Source organism: Vipera ursinii (genome assembly GCF_947247035.1).
Source record: "Vipera ursinii genome assembly, chromosome: 1".
Classification (NCBI taxonomy): Eukaryota; Metazoa; Chordata; class Lepidosauria; order Squamata; family Viperidae; genus Vipera; species Vipera ursinii.
This window is the reverse complement of record NC_139512.1, coordinates 109,289,876-109,314,514: the sequence shown is the minus strand read 5'-3', so window position 1 is coordinate 109,314,514 and position 24,639 is coordinate 109,289,876. Positions and strand designations below refer to the sequence as shown.

The 24,639-nt window shown below is 40.9% G+C and overlaps 1 protein-coding gene across 2 annotated transcripts in view; it reads left to right on the top strand.

Moving 5' to 3' along the window:
• EPS8L2 (EPS8 signaling adaptor L2) overlaps nucleotides 1-24,639 on the top strand; it is a 93,591-nt gene that overhangs the window by 39,326 nt on the left and 29,626 nt on the right. For both annotated transcript variants that reach the window (XM_083350650.1, XM_083350651.1), the window contains 5 exons: nucleotides 12,730-12,794; nucleotides 15,855-16,016; nucleotides 17,805-17,954; nucleotides 20,083-20,162; nucleotides 22,715-22,851. In XM_083350650.1, coding sequence (XP_083206776.1) covers nucleotides 12,730-12,794; nucleotides 15,855-16,016; nucleotides 17,805-17,954; nucleotides 20,083-20,162; nucleotides 22,715-22,851 — 594 coding nt within the window. The remainder of the gene's footprint in view (nucleotides 1-12,729; nucleotides 12,795-15,854; nucleotides 16,017-17,804; nucleotides 17,955-20,082; nucleotides 20,163-22,714; nucleotides 22,852-24,639) is intronic.

Below are 24,639 nucleotides of genomic sequence, written 5' to 3'. Positions count from 1 at the left end.
GTGTTGGCTGCATCAGTGTTTGCTTTCTTTGCTTGCTTTATCACATTAGCTAATAAACAAAGGAATGCAGGCACTTTACACAAAATTCAAGGTAAACATTAAACATGATGGAAAGGAATTTGGCTGAGAGGCCTGCCAGCCCAGTATCAAGAAAGCAACGGACTGCTATTTGTGTAGTCATTACAGAATATAAGGCGATTTTCACTGAAATCATAGTGTGTGTGATCACCATATCATCATCACTAGGGTCTTAATAGTGGCCTGCCAAGTGAGCTGCTTCAGCTGGCTTCAAGTGTGTAAAGGTAAAGGTTCCCGCGCACATGCGTGCTAGTCGTTTCCGACTCTAGGGGCCGGTGCTCATCTCCGTTTCAAAGCCGAAGAGCCAGCGCTTGTCCGAGGACGTCTCCGTGGTCATGTGGCCGGCATGACTTGTATTCTTTCTACAAGTTGTATTTCTCTTACCTGAAACTTACCCTGATGTAAAATTTCCTTCTACAGTGAATAAGCCATGTTGCATAGATTCACACTCAATGTTAGGGCTTCCAAACTACTAAGATTAACTTGATACAACATGCTACTCCAGATCAAACACATTTTGACATAGTACTACATCCATGATCAGGCACTGAACAAAGGAGTTACTGCTGAAATAAATTTGCTTCTCAGGTTATATATGTAAAATTTTGTGCTGAATTTTCTCAGGATATTTCCTGTTTCCTAAATATTATCTATGATACCTACATCTGAATCCATTCTATGAGTTTTGGTGGTGATTGTCTGAATTGTTATAGCCCAGCTATTGTGGTTCTAAACATAATTCAAGACAAATTTTGACTTTTTCACAGAGCAAGGGTATGATTAGAAGTACCTAAGCCTAGTCTAAAACTGGGAGTGTATGAGATATTTGTGTAATAGTGGCTAATAACATTTCCTCAATGCTTCATCCTTAAAGTTTAATGAATAATATATATAATATATAATCTGTTTGCTCTTCTTTGCTTTTGCATCATTCCACTTGCCTCACTTATGTAACATTTGAAAAGCTTTAAGGTGTATAATTACAATTAGGTTGGGTACTTGCATTATAAGAGTAATTAAATATAGCTTTCTCTGGTGTCCTAATTTCCCTTCCTTCTCTCTGAACTTGTGCTAATAAAACAGTACATGTCATAATTAAGAACACCTGATCCAGCGTGTCCTGTAACAGGATCCATAACAGAAAAGCTGCAACAGTTTGTAGCCACTGATAATGATTTTCTATCACCAAACATGTGAGAAGCACATTTCTGTTGGCAAGCAGTGTCTCAGGTACATCTGGGCAGTTGTGCATCTTACAAGTTTGTATTCTTTCTCCAAAGATTTGTACTGTACGTAAGACCTTGATTCATTTAAGCCGGGGGTGGGGAACTATGGTCCCTTTGTGACTTGTGAACGTGCTGGCTCAGGAATTCTGGGAGTTGAAGTCCACAAGTCCTAAAGGGGCCATAGTTCCCCACCTCTGATTTAGGTAGTTGGTGATGCAAATGAGTTTGTCTATTTTTTTAAAAAAAAAATAATCAGTTTTTAAAATACCAGTGATGGTGGTTTTGGGCACAGGACTTTACCACAGTTAAGAAAAATATCATAGAATTATGTTCTTTTTTCTTTCTTTTGTCTTATAACAGACCACGCCATCACATATTAGGAAATTTAGATATGGAAGAAACAGAATTATTTCTCCATAAACATCCTTTAGTCAATACTTAACATATAGTATAATAATTTTATATGACATTTCCCTGGTATTTCTTGTTCGCTGCCATAAGAAATAATGAAAGCCAAACCCTCAGAGTAAATGATCTCTTAAAATGTGAAGGTTATATGTTGTTGTACATTTGATGTGGCTGTCTTTTGTGGTTTTCAGACTTTTATTTTATTTTTACAAGAGACTAGTTTCTCTGTGTCAGCCAATTTCTTTTGGGAAAGGAAAGGAAAAACCGGCAAATGCACAATTCTTGATACAGGGCAATAAGAAGTGTTTGATTTACCAAATCTCTTTTTTAAAAAACATTGTATTATTACATTGTATAGTGGTCCTACTATCAGTCCTACTATCAGTTATCTTTAAAGAGGTAAATTCAGTCAGGCTTACCTCTAAGTAGCCACTGTCAACTTAACTCTTACTATTCATTTCATAGGGCCCACATATAAATTATTTGAAGGAGAAATTGTTCTTATCTCACCATATCTGTCAGACTTAAATTTAAATTAATGTTAGATTAATTTAAGAAGAAAGGAGAGAATATTAGAAGGCCATTTTAACTTTTAAATAGTCATATGTAAAACATTCTGTAGCAAAGGCGTAAAATATAGGACTACTCAAAACTACAGGCAGTGATTTTTAAAAGGATCTTCAAAAGAAAACTACAAAGGAATATAAATATTTATAATAAAAGGAAGATAAAGGTTCTGAGTAGATAATATTGATATGCTTCTAATTTAGAGGAAAACTTACATGACATACAGAAATCCTATATAATATAATATAAAATATAAAATAAACATTAGAGACAAAAAAATTGTTGAGACAGTAATGATTTTAAGTACTGTGCACACTTCAAAGTGAATCAAAAGATCTATTCACTGATTTATTGCTAAATATTTACCAGTGCTTTAGAGACCAAGGATCCTTGCAGCAAATAATTCCTGTTGGCTTTGCTTTTTCTGGATATTTTTTTTCAGACTATCGTAAATAAGAAGCATAATTCTGAGTTTTAGAAAAGCAATAAATGTTCTCTCCCCGCCCCCCCCCCCAGCTTCTCTACACAAATTGTGGCTTGAAGTTAAATGAACAAAACTCTTTTTCTCTCCAGCAGAAAGGCAGGGGGTTGAGTGCTCTTTTTACATTAAAGAGTGCTCTTTACAAGCTAAAGAAAGCATCCTTCAGTCAGACTGAATGTTGATTCATTCAATGTCTGACCCTGTCTGGCATGGGAGACTTAGATGGGTCACAACTGCTATAGGCTATCTTCTGAGATATTTTGCACTACAGCATGTGTAGACTTACCCTGCTTTGTTTGTAATGGACTTCTCAGTTGACAAAGAAGGTGGCAGAAATTTGTGAAATTTACAGGGCCCAAAAAGCTGCACATTCCTTCTATATTGAAGAAATTAGTTTCAGGACGCAGTCAGCAAGAATCCACTCTAATGAATTTATTGACAAACAGTGTGTTACACAGTACACACATCCAGTTTGATATTCTGTAAGGCAATTCCCTTTTTTCTTTCTTTCAATGAATGTGATTCATAAGACTGAATAGCTAGGCTTCTTGTGAGATTGTAGTGTTTTTCTAGGCATGTAAGGTTTGTCTCCAGTTGCTGGTGGCCTGCCAGGTAAACATCAAATGTAATATGCTCTATAGTCTAAGTTTCTTTGACCAGAATACTATTTTGTTGGAGTAAAAATGTGGTAGCATCTGCTTCAGCAAAAACTCAACCTGTGATACTCTATGTCATTACTTAGATTCTACAATGATCTCTGGGTTGCCAAAGGGGCATATCCAAAGCTGAAGTCTGGAATGATGTACCCAGATTATTTGAAACAGCTCTGTTTATTCCCCAAATGTTTAACTCCAATTTTCAACCTCTGAATGCTAATCTCTATTTTTAAATTAGATTGCTCTTTGTATTTATTAGTGACCACCCTTCCGCGGATTCAGGGCTAATTTTAGCTATTTCATGGTTCAGGATTTTAAGCCCTTGACTATTTTTAATTGTTTTAATTGTATTTTTCCCTCTTCTATATACTTTTATATTTTCACTTTTAGTAGTTGTGTTCTAGTTTGCTCTATGCTGGTCTTGTCCTATTGCAGTCTTAGTTCAGTCTTTAAACCAGTATGTAAATTGCTTTTGGACCACAACAATAAGGATTCATTTGTTTTGCCCCTTAAATGGCTTAAGTTCAGATGATCTGTGGAATCTTCTAAAGTCGCTTGGTTAATCCCCCTTGATTAGCAGAGAAGTCCCTTCTGAAGATACCCCACCTTCTACCTCCTGGGAGCCATACTTCTCAGGAGGTATAGAAAGGAAAGAAGGTATGGCTCCTAGGAGGTGGAAAGCACTTCCTAGAGCAGGGGTGGGCAATTATGGCCCCTTTAAGATCTGTGGACTTCATCTCCCAGAATTCCTGAGCCAGTTAGAATCTGTGGACTTGGAGCATGGCTTACTCAGGAGTTGAAGTACACAGGTTGAGTTGTCCACCCCTGTCCTAGAGAGAGCATTTGGCCCTGTAAAAGCTGATAAAAGCACATGCTTGCTACCAAGATTTTTATTCCTAATGAATGTACTTGAATGCTTGATTCTTATTTGAACTTGAGTTATATTGATGCTGCTTACATTTTTCTGTTTGGGTTTACTGTTGTAAGCTGACTTGATTGTCAGAAAGATAGAAAAGTGGAGCATTGGTGAGTCTTCATTCTTTATGCTGAGCACTAGCACATAATGTGACAGAATAGACTTATGATGCCAGAAATTGTGTCCTCCAAAAGCTCAGGAAAGGAAGACTGACCTGCAGTTAATGAAGGAAACAAAGAATATCACTGTAATGGAAGTTTTCCTTAGGGCCTGGCTTATCTTTTGTGGGGGAGAACTTGCTCCATCCCCTTCTTCACAAGTGTAGGATTTATACAGACCTCTTCAGAACAAGACACGGACAACAAATCTTTGTCCTGTTCTGAAGACCTTTTCTGACTAACCTCTCTTTATAGACTTATCTTGGATCTAGAAACATAGGCCTCTTGTATCACAATGACTTACTATATGTGACTTGTTATTATTTCAGTGATGGATAGCAAAGAGAGGAGAATCTGTCATTTCCTTCCCATGTCTCTAATTGCATGCCACATTATTCAGTTATAAACAATGGAAACAAAAAACTAGATGCAGAATTGTCTTTGTTGAATTGTAGCCTCTCCCCCACCTCCTGAGCCCCAAAACCTCTTCTTCCATCTTTGTTACTTAAGTAGGTGTTTTGTGCCCTTAAAGATCAAGGAATTTCTGCTCACCTCCTTATCCTTGCCATTTTGTGTGAATTATGTCTTAATTTTTTTATTTTTCAATAACAAATATTGAAAAAGAAACATTTCAATATCAGATTCCTTGAATGAATATTAAATTTAAATTAACAATTTGGAATTCAAAGACTTCTTTATACATGATCTGAGAGAATCTTACACCAAATAAGATTTTTTAAAACATTTTCCTTTGAAGAGCAAAGACTTTACTTTTCTTAATCCCATATTTATATTCAGAATGCTAGCTCAGGTGTTGCTTGTTTATAGTTAGCTAGTATATAGTTATTTGGATCTTTACATGGCTGGCTCAGATCAAGATTTGGGCAATTGAATTGGCTAAATCCACTCAACCTACTTAAACTCTTTCATGAAACCACCTGGTTGTTCTATAAAACCAGAATATTTTTTTAAACATCATTCCTTCCAGGAGGAATTGCTGAGTATAAATATTCTTTTTGTTTGTCTTCTGTTGTGCTAATATTCCAGCTTTTTACTCCCTTAACACTCTGGCTGTCATATTATGATGTACAGCAGAGCTTTTCAACCTTGTACCACTTTTAGGATATGGGAACATCCGAGTACCACCAGTCACCTAGCAAGGTGTCAAAAACTTGATGATCAAAAAAAAAAAATTGATGAAGTACAGGTAGTCCTCAACTTACAACAGTTTGCTTAGTGACTGTCTGAAGTCACAATGGCACTGAAAAAAGTGCCCCCCCAAGCCACAGCCGAGCAAGAAACCTGCCTGCCCGCCCGGTGGCACTCTTTCTCCTGTCCGAGGTTTTCATTGTTGTGAGCATTTCTGTTGAGGATTGGCAGCGGGGGTGGGGTGGGGGGAAGTTTGGTTTTATTCCCCCTCCCCCATCTTCTGGGTGGTTGCAGCAGGTTTTAGTCACTTCACATGACCCTGGGACACTGTGACCATCATAAATATGAATCAGTTGCCAAGCATCTGAATATAAATCACAAGACCCTGGACATTACAGCTGATGGGTGCTTCTTCTGGGCTCAGCAGAAGTGCCAGGATGAGCGCCGAGCTCCAGCTGGAGCCTGGCGCTGATCCTAGCACTTCCGCTGAGCCCTGACAGCCCTGCAGCTCCAGCCATCTCTTGCTCAGGCTTGTGCGGTGCTACCACCGGTTCAGCTCATTCCCCTCCCCCACTACCACTTTTCTAGGATGGTCACGTACAGAGTCTGACGGTGAGGACATGGGTGGTCTTGTTGATGTTATCTGGGAGGAGTTCGATCCTGTGACTCTGGAAGATGTGGACAGGATCATGGGGAAGCTGAGGTCCACCACGTGTTTATTGGACCCGTGCCCCTCCTGGCTGGTCTATGCAGCTTGGGAGGGGACACGAGGCTGGCTCCAGGCAGTGATAACTGCTTCTTTGAGTGAGGGTATTTTTCCCACTGCCTTGAAGGAGGCGGTGGTGAGACCCCTCCTCAAGAAGCCTGCCCTGGACCCAGCTGTTTTAAACAACTATCGTCCGGTCTCCAACCTTCGCTTTCTTGCGAAGGTTGTTGAGAGCGTGGTGGCGCATCAGCTCCCTTTGTTCCTGGAGGAAACTGATTATCTGGACCCGTACCAATCGGGCTTCAGGCCCGGGTACAGCACGGAGACGGCATTGGTCGCGCTGGTGAATGATCTCTGGCGGGCTCGGGACAGGGGTTGTTCCTCTGTCCTAGTCCTGTTAGACCTCTCAGCGGCTTTTGATACCATCGACCATGGTATCTTGGTGAGGTTCAAGGTGCTGGTATTGACCTACAAAGCCCTACATGGCATGGGTCCGGAATACCTTGGGGAGCACCTGCGGCCGGCATCAACTTCCCTCCGCCCAGTACGCTCCCACAGAGAGGGCCTCCTCAGGGTGCCACCGGTCAAAGAATGCCGACTGGTGGCCCCCAGGGGGAGGGCGTTCTCTGTGGGCGTGCCGGATTTATGGAACCATCTTCCGGTTGAGCGCCCGACCTGCGCTTCTTCCGGCGCGATCTAAAGACGTATCTCTTCAAACAAGCTGGCCTGGCCTGATGGGATGGGTTGGGTTTCTTTTATTACTTTTAATGTGTTTTAACCTATTGTAAGAGCTGTGGGCATTTTGTTTAATCTCTTTTAATTTTTGTATTTTGTCTTTTAACATGTATTGCCCTGTTCACCGCCCTGAGTCCTTTGGGAGAAGGGCGGTATATAAATAAAATTAAATAAATAAATAAATAAATAAATAAATAAATAAATAAATAAATAAATAAATAAATAAATATCTTACTGCAGCATCTCTGGGGGTTGGGAGTAGGAGGCACTGTCTTGCAGTGGTTCTCCTCCTACCTCCTGCGACATTCGCAATCGGTGTTGGCAGGAGGGCAGAGGTCGGCCTCAAGGCCTCTCGTTTGTGGAGTTCCTCAGGAGTCGGTCGTCTCGCCTCTCCTGTTCAACATCTATATGAAGCCACTGGGTGAGCTCATTCGTGGTTTTGGGGTTGGGTATCATCAGTATGCTGATGATACCCAGTTCTTCATCTCCACCCCAAACCACCCCAGTGATGCTCTCGATGTGATGTCCCGTTGCCTGGAGGTGGTTAGGGTCTGGATGGGGAGGAACAGGCTTCGGCTCAATCCCGACAAGACTGAGTGGTTGTGCGTGTCGGCATCTCAGGAAATTCACATTATTCCACCTCTAACTATGGGGGGTGAGCTATTACCCCCCGTAGATAGGGCTCACAACTTGGGTGTCCTCCTAGATTCACAGCTCTCCTTGGAAGATCATATAGGAGCTGTGACTAGGGGAGCCTTTGCCCAGGTTCGCCTGGTGCACCAGTTGCGTCCCTATCTGGACCGGGATGCCTTGCGTACGGTCACTCATGTGCTTGTGACCTCTTGTTTAGACTACTGCAATGCTCTCTACATGGGGCTGCCCTTGAGGACCACGCGGAGGCTTCAGCTGGTGCAGAATGCAGCCGCGCGAGTGGTGTTGGGGGTCTCCCGATACTCCCATGTAACACCTCTACTCCGTGAGCTGCATTGGCTTCCAATTGCCCTCTGGGTGAGATTCAAGGTGCTGGTGATGACCTATAAAGCTCTAAATGGCATGGGTCCGGTTTACTTACGGGAGCACCTGCTGCCGGCATCAACTTCCCCTTGTCCAGTGCGCTCCCACAGAGAGGGCCTCCTCAGGGTGCCGTCGGTCAGAGAGTGTCGGCTGACGACCCCCAGGGGGAGGGCGTTCTCTGTGGGCGTGCCAGACCTTTGGAACCGTTTACCGGTTGAGCTCCGGACAGTTCCTGACCTTCGCTCCTTCCGCCGTGATCTAAAAACTTATTTATTTGAATCAGCTGGCCTGGTCTGACGGGTTTGGGAATTTTAATATTAATTTTAATTAATTTTATTGTAATTGGGCTTAATATTTAATTCTATCTTAACTTTTGTATACTGTATTTTTTATTGTATTTATTGCCCTGTACACCGCCCTGAGTCCTTCGGGAGAAGGGCGATATAGAAATTAAACTATTATTATTATTATTATTATTATTATTATTATTATTATTATTATTATTATTATTATTATTATTATTATTATTATTATTATTATTATTATTACCACCACCTGCCAGGTGCCAATGTATCACAGGTGTACTGTACAGCCCTGATGCACAGTACATAACTTTCCTATTTATGTCAGTAATATTATTTCCCTGAGATTCTTTTATAGTATGTTTTGTCTTTCGTCTCTTAGCAATCATTTTATTCTTGCTTGTGCTTTTCATCTATTTTTTTAGTTGCATTTTGCATATTTAGGTTGTACAAAGCACAGGATGTTTTTAAACTTTAGAAAAGCATACCAAAATAATATTTTCTAACCTGTTACGATAACCCATCAAATTAATTCATACATATTATTATTAAATTATTGTAGATTATTTCCAGCTTACTGATGACTAAATCAGCCAGATGTAGCTCGAGAAGAAAAGAATGTTGTAAGTCTCTCCAGTCTGGTCATCTGGATGTCTCTTATTCAACACAGACGACTAAACAACATCTTATTTGCAAATTTATATAATCATTGTCAAGTAGATTTCTCACGCAGACATCTATGAATCTCTTTTCAGGTTTGTCAGGACAAGGGTGTCCCATGCCAACTGGCAAAAAGGATGACCACGAGCATGTTTAGTTTTCCCCTGGAGCTTTTATTTATTTTGTATTTTGGAGAAAGCAAGAAAGCTCTTCAGAACAATAAGAGAAACAGTTGCTGCTCCTTATTATTGTTTTTTTTCTCATCTGTTTTGGGAAATAGAAATCTTAACAAAGAATGAGAATATCCCCTGCTCTTTTTTTCCTTCTGTTATGGGCCAATCATTGTACTTCACAGATTTTTCTAGTACTTATATTAAAATATCTACAGATCCCTCACATCCTGGACATAAACTGTTTCAACTCCTCCCTGCTATAGGGCATTGCATGCCAACTAGACCAGGGGTAGGCAACCTCGGCTCTTTTATGACTCATGGACTTCAACTCCCAGAATTCCTGAGCCAGCTATGGTGGCTCAGGAATTCTGGGAGTTGAAGTCCATGAGTCATAAAAGAGCCGAGGTTGCCCACCCCTGAACTAGACACATGTCATCACTCTGCTGAACGCTTAATTCCCACAGTACTATCTTATGTATAGGTATATTTACTCATGTAGATGGCTGTATTATTATTATCTTCTCATCTGTTCCACTACCTTCTCTTATTAATATCATTATTATGATTATTATTTTGTTACTATGATTATTATTTTGTTGTTTTGCATGTACACTGAGAGCTTCTGCACCGGAATTCCTTGTGGGTCTAGTCACATTTGGCCAATAAAGTATTTCTATCTTCTATATAAGGGACGCGGTGGTTCAGTGGGTTAGGACGCTGAGCTTGTCGATCAGAAGGTCGGCAGTTTGGCGGGTCGAATCCCGAGTGCCGCGTAGCAGAGTGAGCGCCTGTTACTCGTCCCAACTTCTGCCAACCTAGCAGTTCGAAAGCACGTAAAAAATGCAAGTAGAAAAATAGGGACCACTACAGTGGGAAGGTAACAGCGTTCCGTGCGCCTTTGGCGTCTAGTCATGCCGGCCACATGACCACGGAGACGTCCTCGGACAAGCGCTGGCTCTTCAGCTTTGAAATGGAGATGAGCACCCGCCCCTAGAGTTGGAAACGACTAGCACGCATGTGCGGGGGAACCTTTACCTTTACCTTTATCTTCTATATATGCATGTATAATATATATATATAAAGGATAGAACTTGGTGGCTTGCAGCCTGTCCTTATCACAGCTGCTCGGGTTATTGAGCAGAAAGAAATAACACAACATGAACTTAAAATAGGGAATGCTTCAATGCCAGTTTTTGCACTCTGGTATTGATCAGCTGGAAGAAGATACTACTGGGCCTCAATATTCAAATCAATAGGAGTGAAAACAATATTTAGCTAGACGCCTTTTAAACTAAAACATAAAAATAGTGTGGAAATGACCCAAAGGAAGCAGTAAACCAGATTATTTTTAGCAGGAAGCTGTAAGTTATTTCTTAAGCAAAACCTTTTCACATCTAGTGCCTTTTCTGCAAAAGTAATGGAATGACATTTAACAGAGGCAAATGCAGAGTTCTTTATTTACAAAACAAATGTAAATTGCACAGTTATACACCTGACATGCTAACTGTAGTAATGCAAAAAGATTTTGGAATAGTAGTGATTAAAAACTGAGAACGAGTCAGTAGAATAACAGAATAACAAGAGTTGGAAGGGACCTTGGAGGTCTTCTAGTCCAACCCCATGCTCAAGCAGGAAACCCTACACCATTTCAGACAAATGGTTGTCCATTCTGTTTTTAAAAATGTGACTATGAAAAAAAAAGTGATTGTCATTTTAGGCTGCATCAATAAAAGTATACTGTTCATATCACCGGAAGTGAAGAATTGCAATGAAATGTGGGAATGACCTTGGGTGTTTGTGTGTGTGTGGAGGGGAGAGATGCTATCTAGGGAACAATCAGATAAGAGAGGGCATAGTACACAGTTGCATAATGAGTAAAGAAACTCAGAAAGGAGCCTTCTTAACTTCTCAAGTTAAAAAAAAAGAGACAGCAGATTTGCAAGATTGATGTTAGCTTTCCCAGGTAGACCAGACCAGAAACTTGATCAGATGAACTAATTCTACTCTAATATAAAACTACAGTAACAGAATCTTCCTAATTCAACCTATAAAGTCCTAAAATGGACTGGAGCTGAAATATTAGAAAAAAGCACCAGTCATATAATCTTACTTCTGTATTAGTTTTTCAGAAAAGGCTCTATTCCCCAAAGCATCACTGACAATGCTTTTGTAATTCCAATTATGCAATTATGCAATTCCATAATACATCTTGGTGATGGTGTCCCAACTTTTAAATGCCCTTTCTAGGAAGATGATTTGATTTGATTTGATTTATTATATTTATATGCCGCCCTTCTCCCTAAGGATTCAGGGCGGCTCACAACAATAAAAACTAAAAAAGAACATGAAAATACAAAAATTAAAAAAGAAGTAAACAGTAGATATGTTCAATACATAGTAATTTAACCCCATAAAACCAAATTTAAAACTATAGTCAGTCCAGGCCCGATTGTTGAAACATCCATGTCTTCAGGTCACGGCAAAAGGACCGAAGGTCGGGGGCCATTCGCAGCTCCGCAGGCAACGGATGAGCACTGACTTTGCTTTTATATGACACCAAATAACAATGTTTCTTTTTCACCAGGTATTTTAAAAAATTGTTTTTAAAACTAACTGGTTGGTTGATTGATGGAAAATGTGTTTAATGCTAAGTAATTTGTAATTTTATTGTTATATAATATTCAAGTGGTTTTTGCAATATGTATAATGTTCTATGTGTAACATTTCTTAAGGTTGAATGGCAGTTTTTAAACAATAAATAAATAAACATTTGTGGATGGCTGATTTTGAATTTTTGATATGTAGCATTGGCCAGTAGAATCTTATTGGCCTGAAATCAAAGCTTAGTCTTCTATGTTTCCCTTCCACATGTGTAGGATCCTCTTCTCTCCTCTCCTCTCACCTCTGCTTCTCCCTCCCCTCCCCTCTCATTTCATCTCCAAAAATGAATTTTTAAAATTCATTAATTAGATAGTCTCTGATCTTTGAACTTCAATTCTTAGAATTCCCCAATCAATATTCTCATACTGAATGTCTGCTATCAGAATGTGATGGTTCTACGTTGAAGGAGAGGATGTGAGAGTTACATTCTTACCACATCTAGTGAGCACTAAGTATGGGAAAACTGTATCAGGACTCTTTAAAAGAGCCAAAGAGGGGAAAATTGTCTTTGGCATTGAGTGATAGCCTCTCTGTCTTTCAGGATAATGAAGAAGTCAGACTATGTTTGCTAAGAAAATACCTGCTTTGGAACTTATGTAACTAAATTGCTAAGCACATTTAATTTGTGCTTAGATTGTAAGCCGCCCTGAGTCTTCGGAGAAGGGCGGGATATAAATGGGATTAAAATAAAATAAATAAAAATAAATAAATAATACTCATACATGCCATAATGTTGCTGTCATTCTGCTGGGATAACACTAGAATCATTTTTGGAAGAAAGCAGTCTAAAAGGTAGCCAAGTCCTGGATCAATTGTTATCTTTTTTTTTTCTCCCACAGAACAAAGGAAGAAATACTCCAACTCAAACATCATCATGCACGAAACATCTCAATACCATGTCCAGGTGAGTTGAAAACTACTTAGCAGTGGATAACAGAACTGAATCAATAGACCATCTCCTTGTACAACTGCGATCACAACAGGAATAAATCACAGGAGGGAGATGGTCAGCTAATAAATCTAATAAAGAAAACAAATAAATTCTTTAAAGTTAACACTAATAATGCGGCCCTGGCAGCTTAGCAGGTTCACTGTGAGCAAGCAAAAGAAGGCGGCAGTGAAAAATCCTTCCATTTGCTTAATTCCCCCCACTTTTCCCCCCAAGATTACTAATGGGGGGGAGGTGAGAGGTAGTTGGTTTAAATCAATTCTTAAAAAGGGAAAAGCTAGATTTCCCCCCATGCCACCTATGTTCCCATCATTTAGAAATAGTTCCCAGTGCACCAGTGAGGCTTTTTAAAAATAAATTTAAAAGTAAAACTTCTATTGGTGCCTTTGTAAAAGAGAATTGCTCTTGATGGGTAGATAAATGGAAAGCACTGGCCCAACAGGCCAAAAGCCAGATTCCCTGCTGCTGGTGTAGCCTTGGTTCATTCAGTGGATGGAAGAACGGAGGGCCAGCATGAGGAATAGTGCTTTCCAGTTGCATGTTCATTGTGACTGCACGCATGCTGTGGGCTTCCTATAAAAGGCTGGGATTACATACTCAAATGCAACTTTGTCTAAAATAAGCAAATCTTCATTTGTGCCATATTTAAGGTATTTCAGCTCGCAGAAGGCTGAAGTTGGAACTGTGCATAGAACTTAATTTCTGGTGATTCCTTTTGGAAATAAGCAATAAGATGACTGGTCATTTCCACAGGAGTGAGGCCTTTGATCTTTCAGTACCCAGAATATATGTCTCTCCTTCTCATGTTTGTTCAGGCATAAAGTGACCTTTCATCCTGAACTCTAATCAAAGAAAATATGATTGGCAGTACACCAAGTCCTCATAAGTAGATTCGTCTTCATTAGCGTGATCACATATCAATGTAGATACAGTTTCTATAATTCTACACTTCTTAGCAAAAGTTTTGTTGCATGCTGGCTAGGGAATTACGGGAGTTGAGGTCCACACAACTTAAAGTTGCCAAATTTGAGAAACACCATACTAGAGCATTTCAAGCCTGGAAGCAATTTTGATGCTTGCAAATCATTCCTCCAACGGGTACCAAAATGCCCATGTTATTGCCAGAGTAAAGTCCTGCTCTCTCTGATGCTTTACCAGTTGAAGTGCCATTTTAGCACGTCCTCCTCCATTGCAAAGCCTCAGTGGGAATAGGTCCTTTGCAGCAGTGAGGGAATTAAAGGAAAAAAGCTGCCACGTCTTTTGCCAATTCTCCAGTTGCAAACGTGGCCCAAACTTATTAACCAACCTGGTTTCTTAGCTTTGCTTTCAAAAAGAGATTGAGGAAGCTAAAAAGGTTTTCAACCTCCCAGGAAAAAAAAAATCTTACAGCTCCTTTTCAGATGGACAGAATTTGGCAAGTATGAGTGGGGAATTCAACTTACCCTGGCAGCAGCAAGTGTTGTCAAAAGATACAATACCGTTGAGGTGTTTTTTTTCAAGCCAGCAAAGTGCAAAATTAAGTGAACGTGTGTCTCGCTTGCTGGATTATAAGAAGGAGGTCAAGTGCAGCACCAGCATAAGAAGGTCCACACTGGTCAAACTTCTAATCTAAGAAGTTTGCTAGTATTGTGCTCTAACTGAGTTTTCTAGGAGAATGGATGAATGTAATTTTGAAGGGTCTTTACACTTCCCTCTGCTGGATGATAAAGCCAGAGTGAGAGCATTGTGCGCAGTGGTGGGATTCAGCCAGTTCGCACCAGTTCAGCAGAACGGGTAGCCCAGAATGGAGCGGCATCCACACAGAGAACCAGTTGTTCACATATTTGAATCCCACCACTGACTGTGCGATTTTTCCTGAGCCAAGGAAGAACACCTTTTCATCAGTCGACAACAGCAGGCAGATGGAGATTAGGAAAAAGCCTCCCTTCCAGTGTGTTTGATTGCACTGTTTGACAACAATGCTGCTTGCTCCTGGCATTATTATCAGTAGGGCCTGCACAAAAATAGCCCATTTATGCAAATCCTCACATCTAGAAAGCAAACTGTTGGAGTGTGTTGAGCCAAGTAGGGCTTTTCCCCCTTCAAACTAGGACAACAGGTTTTGAGCTGAGGTCAAACGATTACAAGTCCAATCATGCCTGGCTGTTTTTTTATTTTTTTTATCGCTTCCAGAAAGCTGAATGCCTACTCTAAAGGACTCTGCACTTGGGAGAGAGAACTAACTAAGAGCTGCCATGTGTGTTCAAATATATAGTACTTAACAGTTCTTCAAAACAGGACCTAGAATTTGGCTGCAGGTCCTTGTCAGTTCACGTAGCTCTTTTGCAAAATATCTTCTATAAAGCAAGATTGAGAGCCTGTTGATAAACAAAACCATCAAATCTATAGCAGTGATTTTTTTTATACACTGGCAGTATTTGCATCATAGAATTGGGGGAGAGCCAAAATCAGAGAGCTAGTTTGGTTTAGTGTTAAGACACCGGGATAGAAACCAGGAGACTGTGAATTCTAGCCTATCTAAGCACAACCTGCCTCCAGAAGTGGTGAATGCTCCAACACTGGAGGTTTTTAAGAAGAGACTGGACAGCCATTTGTCTGAAATGGTATAGGGTTTCCTGCCTTAGCAGGGGGTTGGACTAGATGACCTCCAAGGTCCCTTCCAACTTATTATTATTATTATTATTAAGCCCTGAAAGCCAGCTGGGTGGCGTTGGGCCATTTCTCTCTCTTTCAGCCCCCCCACCCCAGGGTTGTTCTTGTGGGGAAAATAGGAGAAGGAAGGAGTATTAGGCATGTTGGCCATCTTGACTTACCTCTAAAGTGAGAAAGGTGGGATAAAAAAATCTAATAAATCAAATTCAAAAAAATGTTATTTCTGCTGTTATCACTTGCAAAAACCGGAGTTAGCTGTCTCTATGAACCCGCATGTACTCCATGAATGCAATCAAGCTCTGGAGTTAAATTGTTTATCACCCCTGTTTGACCTTATGGGGTGTTTCCCCCCCCTCTTTCCAGCACCTGGCTACCTTCATCATGGATAAAAGTGAGGCCATTGTAACAGTGGAAGATGCTGTCAGGAAGCTCAAACAGCTGAACTCCAAAGAGAAGATCTGGGCCCAGGAAATGCTGCTGCAGGTGAACGACAAATCTATTCGACTGTTGGATTGTGGAACTCAGGTGAGCAGAAACAACCTCTTTTGGAGGGTGATGGGGAGGCAAAATGCCAAATGTACATTAGGATGTTTAAGATTTACATAAACGTGTTGCATATTATTTCCTCAATGGGTTGATAAATTGCCACAGGCTTCTCCAAGAATATTAAACTGGATGGAATTCATGCTCAAACCAACCATAACAAAAAGTCAACACTCTGCCCAATTTCTACCGCCTACGTGCATAGAAAGCACCTTGTTCTCTGTGTGCCTCTATTCCAGTAGGATAGGACTGATCGAATCAAGCTGACTGAGCAGAGTGATGAATTGCACTTTAATGGAAATGCTTTCTGTTCTGCCAAACCATTGGGTGTTGGACAAGAGAGGTTATTCACATTACAATTAGAATAAATGGTCTTGATAGATTAGGAGCTGTGCTGGTAAATAGAAACATAATAACACAAGGCAGCCTTCCCTGATCTAGCACCCTCCATGTTGGTTGGACTATATTTCCCATATTGTGGATGGATCTAATCTAATGAGATAAATGCATTTACAGTGGCATCAAAATGGTAAAGACCTGGCCTTCAGATTGCACTTAGCCACAGAGTGATTTATTTGTTACTGGGTTAGCATTAGGTGCAAACAAGACAGGTAAACAAACCATGTTTTCTTTGGAGATAATAAATGTCTTGTCAATTTCAATTGTGGCTTACATGGTGTATGAGTGGGGAAGCATGGTTTATTTGTGATCATCTGCATCACCGTGATTTGTTTTTGTCTTTTGCTCATGCTTCTATCCCTAAGAAAAATTATAGGAAAAGAAATTTGGAGCAGATTTAAAAAATATGACTGTCTTATTACAAACTAGGTCTAGTTATGGTAAGGTATGGTACTTGATATGTAAGGTAAGGAGTCCTGGAGATTTTACTCTGCTCCTCATTGCTGACTATGAGGGCGGGGGGCGGTGCTCATCTCCGCTTCAAGGCCTGTTGAGCCAGAGCTGTCTGAAGAGATTCTAAAGTCATGTGGCCAGCAAGTCCTCACAGATATGACATCATATGATATAACACATATGATGTGTGAATGAAACTAATTTCCACAACTGACCGTTATTTTCCAAATCAGAAATGAAGAAACTCTATAGTAGTGCTCAGAATAAAAATACTGAACTTCTGTCAAGTTAAACTAAATGTGAAGAGTCATGCCTACCTTTTAGAAAGCCCAGAGGGATTTTATTTGAATAAATAATGCTCACAATCCACTCTTAGTCAAATGTATAAACTGAAAGAACTACCTCTGAGGGGTTACGGGTAATTTTTCTGGTTGGCATTGACAGAATCCATTATTAAGGCAAGATATAAACAGATGGTTACAAAAGAGTTATGTACCGTCATCAGCTTTTTTCAACATGTCCCAATTTATCACAAGTGCCAATAGTTACGCTGCCTTTCTTTCAGTCCCTGCTGAATAATGTGCGTCAGCAATAGCTTTGCCACTCTGACGCTGAGAACGTAGCTGCTAATGGATTTAAAGTCCTAGGGGCAACTCAAAACGGTCCTGTGTTCGTGGTCTCCTTTTGGAAAGAGCCATTTCAATGTGCAAATGCAGCCTCTAGTTTAGGGGTCTTCAAACTTGGCCCTTTTATGACTTGTGGACTTCAACTCCCAGAATTCTTTAGCCATGCACACTGGCTGAAGAATTCTGGGAGTTGAAGTCCACAAGTCATAAAAGGGCCAAGTTTGAAGACCCCTGTAGTTGACCATCCCTTCCTGTATATTTGGAACACATTCTCTTTGGTGTTGTTTTTCAGGAAGAGCTTGAAGATTTCCTTCTGCCAACAGTCCAGCACTGCCAGACTGTCCTGAATCAGATGCGATATCCCTCCATCCTCCTGCTGGTGTGTCAAGACTCCGAACAGCACAAACCTGACATTCACTTCTTTAACTGTGATGAAGTGGAGGTAAGTGGTAGTTCTTCGGTCCTTTTTGACGAGGGAGCTAAATGGGGTTAAGGGAACCCGGTAGAGTTACAGTCCCAACCAATCCGCCGAATGAAAGGTTGTTCCAGATCTCGGAGTTTTAAAATTTTATTTTATTATTTTATTATTTTTAAGATTTATATGGCTGTCCATCTTAAAACACAACTCTGGGAAGCTCACAAAAGCAATTAAATCCTGAGCTATAAAAACCATAAAACACAACTTGGCGCCTCAGTCATTCCCTTGGGATGCCCCAACAACCAACCCAAAACAGCCTCACATTATCCCAGTACCTGGATAAAAAGCAAAGCCTTGATGGCCATCCAGAAGACTAAAAGAGCGGAGTTTTCCAGTTTGCTGAGGGGAGGGCGTCCCACAAGATAGGGGCAGCTATGGGAAAGGCACACTTCCCCGGTTCAACTAGATAGCAAGATTTCAGAAAAGGGACCTAGATATTCCTAGAGAGAGGCAATTCTGTGGCACGTGGGCAGAACTCTGCTTGCAGTGGCAGCTACATGCTGGCCTAGAACTTGGGATGATCAAGAACCATTGCCTGAAGACTGTGGGGCTGTATTTGGTGCTTTTTGCTGTGTGATTCTTTGAGGTAAATAGAAATAACTGGACATGGTTTTGAGGTCATTTTGTAAGATGGCTGTGGTCCTTTTCTGATTCTGAGTGCAGAATCCTCTGCTACTTTATGCATCATCCACACTGATTAATTTCCTTTGGGGATCGTGCATGGTAGATGATGAATGATACAGGGATGGGATCAAGTAGTGGCCATTTTCTGGACGGATGTCTTGGCCAACATCATCACATTCTACTCACTAATTCCTCAGAGCAGCTTGAAGCCAACTTCTGAACGTTTTCATTGATGTTGTCCCTGAAATCCTGAGAATGAGGCTACGGCAGCTGGGGGGAGGCGGGAAGGGGAGAGAAAGGATCCAGGAACTACATGAAGCAAGATTGCCTGCCAAAAGGACAGCAGCTGTTCAGAGCATCAAGGCTTCAAGCATGGAATCTTGTACACTTACTGCAGTACACTGCAACTGAGCTAGTAATACCTCAATTCCTGGACATAGTATCATTAGCTTGACAAGTCTGAAGCTGATTCTGAACTGGCCTAAAGACCTTACATGGAAGTGCCCTTGGTTGTTGGTTGGTTAGTTAATCTAGGAGTAGTCACAACAAACACTTGGTGGTTATGAGAAGGTCTTATGGTGACCATAGTCTAGACCAGGGGTAGGCAACCTTGGCTCTTTTATGACTCGTGGACTTCAACTCCCAGAATTCCTGAGCCAGCTCATGAATTCTGGGAGTTGAAGTCCACGAATCATAAAAGAGCCAAGGTTACCTACCCCTGGCCTAGTTCACGCCAGCATTGTAATTTCTGTTGATAGAAGTCTATCTGTGGTAGAAGCTCCATGAACAATTGATTTATGTAACAGGATGCCTTGTGAGTCTTTTTCTTTCCCTTATAAGTTAACTGGGGGGAAAACATCAGTCGTTTTGAAATTATACATGAGGGTGTCCGGATACCTGGATGTCTGGGTCCCCTTCAACTTCCCCTTCTTTTGGGAACACCCCCCCCCCCGAATATTTAACCTTTCAAAATTATCTCATGGCTTGGAGAAGGGAGGATGAAGCCCTACCAAGAGTTCCATGTCAGCAGAAGCTCCACATTGGAGTTCTCTGCCAAAACAAATGCAAGCAAGGAACTGTTTTCAGCAATGGGAGGGTTTTGCAGAGCTCCCCTTAAAAGAGGATGCGTTTACACAGCAGCAAAACACCCTCCATGATTCACACAGCAATATATTTGTTGGCTGCGTTTTGAAACTTCCCAGAACGTAGCTGTACTTGAGGATTGAAGGGGACCTTTGCTTCAAATCTGAATAAGCTCTCTGTGAAATTCCACAGCCCCATAAAATAATCCCTTGATGCCCTGCGCCTGTATGTTTCCTTTTGCACTTGGTTTTTAAACTGAAGGGATTCATCACCAACAAAATCTAGGTTTAGGGCAGTCGATTAATGCTTGCCTGTCAAAACAGGTTGTCTGCGTTTTTCCATTGCATCTTTCCTTCCCCAATCTATTTCTGATTCTGTGTTTTAGGCAGAGATGGTTCATGAGGACATAGAAAGTGCACTAGCTGACCATAAGTTTGGAAAGAAGATACGGCCACAGACCCTCAAGTAAGTGGCTTCTGTACATGGACAAACTCTAGCAGGGAGCCCAGAGAATGCATTTCTTGGACTACGGCGGGGTTGCAAGTTTCCTCTCCAAATTTGAGTTGTTGCGGTTTGAAAATGAGTGGTGGGAGCTCACTTTGAGTAGCAAAACCTTGAGGAATTTTACCCATTTCCCATGAAGATGGAGGATAGAATTATCTCTGGCAGCAAAATTGCTCTTTCTCTCAGGAAGAAAGACGTCCTGAAACCCAAATCTAATGAATGAGAATTGGATGAGAGTCTTTCAGACAGGTTTCAGTAACAGAGAGGAAATAGCCAAAAAAGACAAGTGGAAATTCACTTCTTAATGCTATCACATTTCAGCACAATTGTTCAGAAACCATTCTGCTAAATTTCATTGTTCAGGATTTTTTTTCAACAGCTGGAGACTAATCGCAGATCACTGTGAATCAGTTTCTAGGACTGGGAAATGAAAGCAGTGACTTTGTGCAAGTGCCTAAATATATCTTGCTGGAACTTAATAGGGCACAGATGGAGCCCTGCTTAATGCATTTGCAAATGAAAAAAAAAATATTATAAAGTTGCTAGGATTAGAGATAGTTGCATACTACCTTCAGTTCCCATAGAAATAATTTGAACCTCGAAATGTGGGGATTGTATACCAATAATATGAGTCCATCCATGTTCATCCATCTCCCTTCCAATTCACCGAAGGATACTATCCAGTTGGAGCCTTGTCTGGAACAGTTGTTGCACTGGGGTTACTCAATCCCCTCTTCCCCATTTCATATAAAAGAGAAATAGAAGAAACCACTACTACCTTTTCAGTGCACAATGTGTCCATTTATTCAGCCATTTTAACAAACATGTCAAAGCAGCTGCTTTGAGGAGATACTTAATTGGCTCCACAGCTGACAACTATTGCACGTTTAAAAGGCCCTTGCTTTTTTTTTCCCTGATGGTGAAATGCTAGTATGTCAGCAACTTTATAATCAGGCATTTTATCCTCCTACTTGCAATCTTGATTACATATTAACCGCAGTGCAATGTTTGTAGGTAATTATTGGGAACAAGGCAAGTAGTAGGAAGGTAAATGGTATGCTAGGTAAGTTGGTGAGAGAAAACAGTGGCCTCTTTGGTTCCAGAAGACAAGATGATGCATTTCTTTTCATCAGTGAAAATAAAATCAACCACAAACTCTGCAGAGCCACAAGTTCAGGAAAAAATCACCAATGCTCTGACTTCAAATAAACTACCACAGAGCTAGAAATAAATTGACTCAGGTTCCCAAACCAACTGATGCTATGAGATCAGACAGAGATATGAACCAGTTTGGTCTAGTGCAGGGGTAGGCAACCTCGGCTCTTTTATGACTCGTGGACTTCAACTCCCAGAATTCATAAAAGAGCCGAGGTTGCCTACCCCTGGTCTAGTGGTTAAAGGCACCAGACTAGAAACCAGAGTCTGTGGTTTCAGGTGTGAAAGCCAGCTGGGTGACCTTGGGCCCGTTGCGCACACTCTCAGTACCACCCCCACAGAATTATTGTTGTGAGGAAAATAGAGGAGGAAGGATTATTGGCTATGTTTGCCACCTTGAGTTATTTATAAAAGAAAATAATAAAGGCGGGATAAAAATAAGATAAATCTGGAACGGATTTTGAATTTGTACAAAAGCGTCATGTCCTAGTTGCTGTGGAAATTTACCTGAGAGTTCTCATCAGTTGGACTTATGCCTTATGATGCCCACTAGTTTGCTGTTTCTCAGTACCTGGAAGGCTTGGTCATTAAAAAAAACATTCATCCCTACTGGTCTCTATTGTCCATAGAGCTGCTGTGTGCATTTCATGACCCTTGGCGAGCAGGAGGGAAAACAAACAACCACAGGATGTAAAAGGACTGATCGTGCTTAGAAATTTTACATAAATCAGAGATAATCTTGAAAGTATTTATTTATCCAATTTATATAGCTGCCCATCTCCCCCAAAAGGGAGGGTGCACTACAATAACAAAACAGCCCATAAAAACAGATAAACATGTAAAAGCCACAATAATAAACAATGTAAAAACAAAAGTACTAAGCCTGGGCAAAGGGAAGATAAAAATGTCCCCCTCAGCAATGGAGCAAGTATGTCATTGTGCCTGTGGAACTTTATAGAAACCCGAGAAGTATCTGAAGAAAATGTTCAATTGATACCTCTACTGACTCCTTGCTTACTGAGAGAAGCAAAGTAGAATGGTGGTTTTATGCACACTTGTTTATTTAGCGTTCAATCTAGCTGAATTTAGTAGGATTTCTACAATGATCAAGATATGCAGATCAGCTTAATCTGCATAGTGGATGTGAGTGAAAGGCTTTGCACTGTTAGGTCATCCATAATTGATGTCTATAATAGGAAATGTTTTGTACTCCTCCCCCTCCATAATTAAACATTGCTCTTAATCCAATAAAACTCAAATTAATAAACACAGGCTCAAATTCGTTTGCTCTCTGCCTGCCATTTCAGTGAATAGTACATCTTTTAGTTATCAAAACCATTCCTATTTTCCTCCTGCAGAGTGAACCAAGAGAAGATCAAGCAGAGGCAATCCATCCTTCCCCCACCTCAAGGGCCTGCACCCATCCCTTTCCAGGATGAAAGCAGAGGCTTCCAAAAGAACAACCAGTATCGTGTGGCCCCTCCTTCCCAGTCAGGTAACAGGAATAGTCACTGCTCTGTCAGGCCCCAAGAACCAAAAAATTCAAAGTGGAATTATTTCTGAGTGGTTTCCTTTATTGCTCCTCAGCTACAGGGGGGGAAAAACTTGCCAAAATAAATGAGTTTATTGATTCTTGGCATCACTATGAGAATTGCTGGGGAGGAGCCTTCTTAACCCTTTTTCTCCCAAGCAAACTTTCCATGCTTTGCTGCCTCTTTGCCCTCTAGAATGCAGCCCCTCCCTCCTGGGAATCCAGACTACATTCCACCACATCCCTGAGCACTTCAGACTGAGCACCAAGCCAAGCAACTGGACCTGAGGGCCAGTTCTGGCAGCATTTGCAGGAGCCTCTCATTTCCACACTAACAAGGCCAATGGAAAAATCAAGGCATGTCTTAAAGGCTCAAGGAAACGAGGCATTTATGAATATTACCATATGATATGGCATGCTTAAATCCCCTTTCCCTTGGCCTTTGAACAGTCTGAATTATACCTAAATGTCTTCACTGTACCGGAGCCTCCTCCTTCAACGTCTTCAAAACCTCTTTAGTTCTGGGAACAGTAGTCCCACAGAATAACAGATTTAAAAAGGTGACGGCAGGTGGATTGTGCGTCAATAGATGGGGACGGCAGGCTTCAACTTTGCAACATTCCTGCTTTTAATAGAACTCTTGGGCTTTTACTGGAACCTCATGCAAAAAGCTGCATATGTACAAAAATAGATAGGCCCTCAGAATTGATTTGATTCTTGCTGATCAGAACAGAGGTGACGTAGGAGTCTTTGGTGCTGTTGCTATTAAACAATTAGGGCGTTAGAGATTCTTGCCAGTCTGTTACAAATCAACCAGAAATATATTGCTGAATTTAGAGCTACGAACTCAATCCATAGTCTATTTTCCATCTCACAAACCTTGTGCACACTTCCAGCTGGTACTAGCTACTGATTAACTGATACTAATTTTCTAACATTTTCAGGTGTTTGTCTAGGGACTCTCCCTCTCTGATCATTGGTTCCTCCAGCAAAGTCCTAGTTTCTTTTTCTCCTCCAATCCATTGCCTCCTCCTGGGGAACAGCACAAGAACGTATTTGCCCCAGTGAGTAGGAGGCAGTGGATGATGGGATTGATTACAGCAAAAAGAACCCCTCCCTGCATATGTTGGGTTTTTCAAAGAACAGCAGAGATTTTTGGCGTGGGAATTAGCAGCTAATTCCCATGGCCAAAGCTAAGTGAAAAAGGGTGCTGTAGCTCCATCAAGAGCACAAGCATTGCAAGAAGAAATAAAGGATGCTAACCTGTCTGCTACTTTACAGCAATTTATGCAAAATGGGTGGGCATGCAGATTTCCTGCTGAAGAAACCAGAAGGACCAGAACAGAGCTGCTGCCTTTTTTAATTATGGGAGATTGTTGCAACTTTATAATTGCATGATAAGATAGCACACTAAGAGATAAACTTTTAGCCAATCTGGTGATAGAACACAGAGAAAAGCTTCATCTGCTGATTTTCTTCAGAGAGGAAAAAATTACAAAGCTTGAGTTTTTCTCTGAAGGGAACTTTTATTGTAAATGGCAGCTTTTCCTGCCTTGATGCCCTCAAGCACAAGGAACTATAACCTACGTGTCATCTTGACACTGAAAAAACGTGTTTAATTGAAGGTTTAAGATGCTTTAAACTCTGTGGATTTTTTTGTTTGGACTTTTTAACAGAGCTATACCTTGATCCTGAGAACTATAGTCCTATTTTAAAATTTAGTTTTGCAAAAGAGAAATAATGTCCATAAAG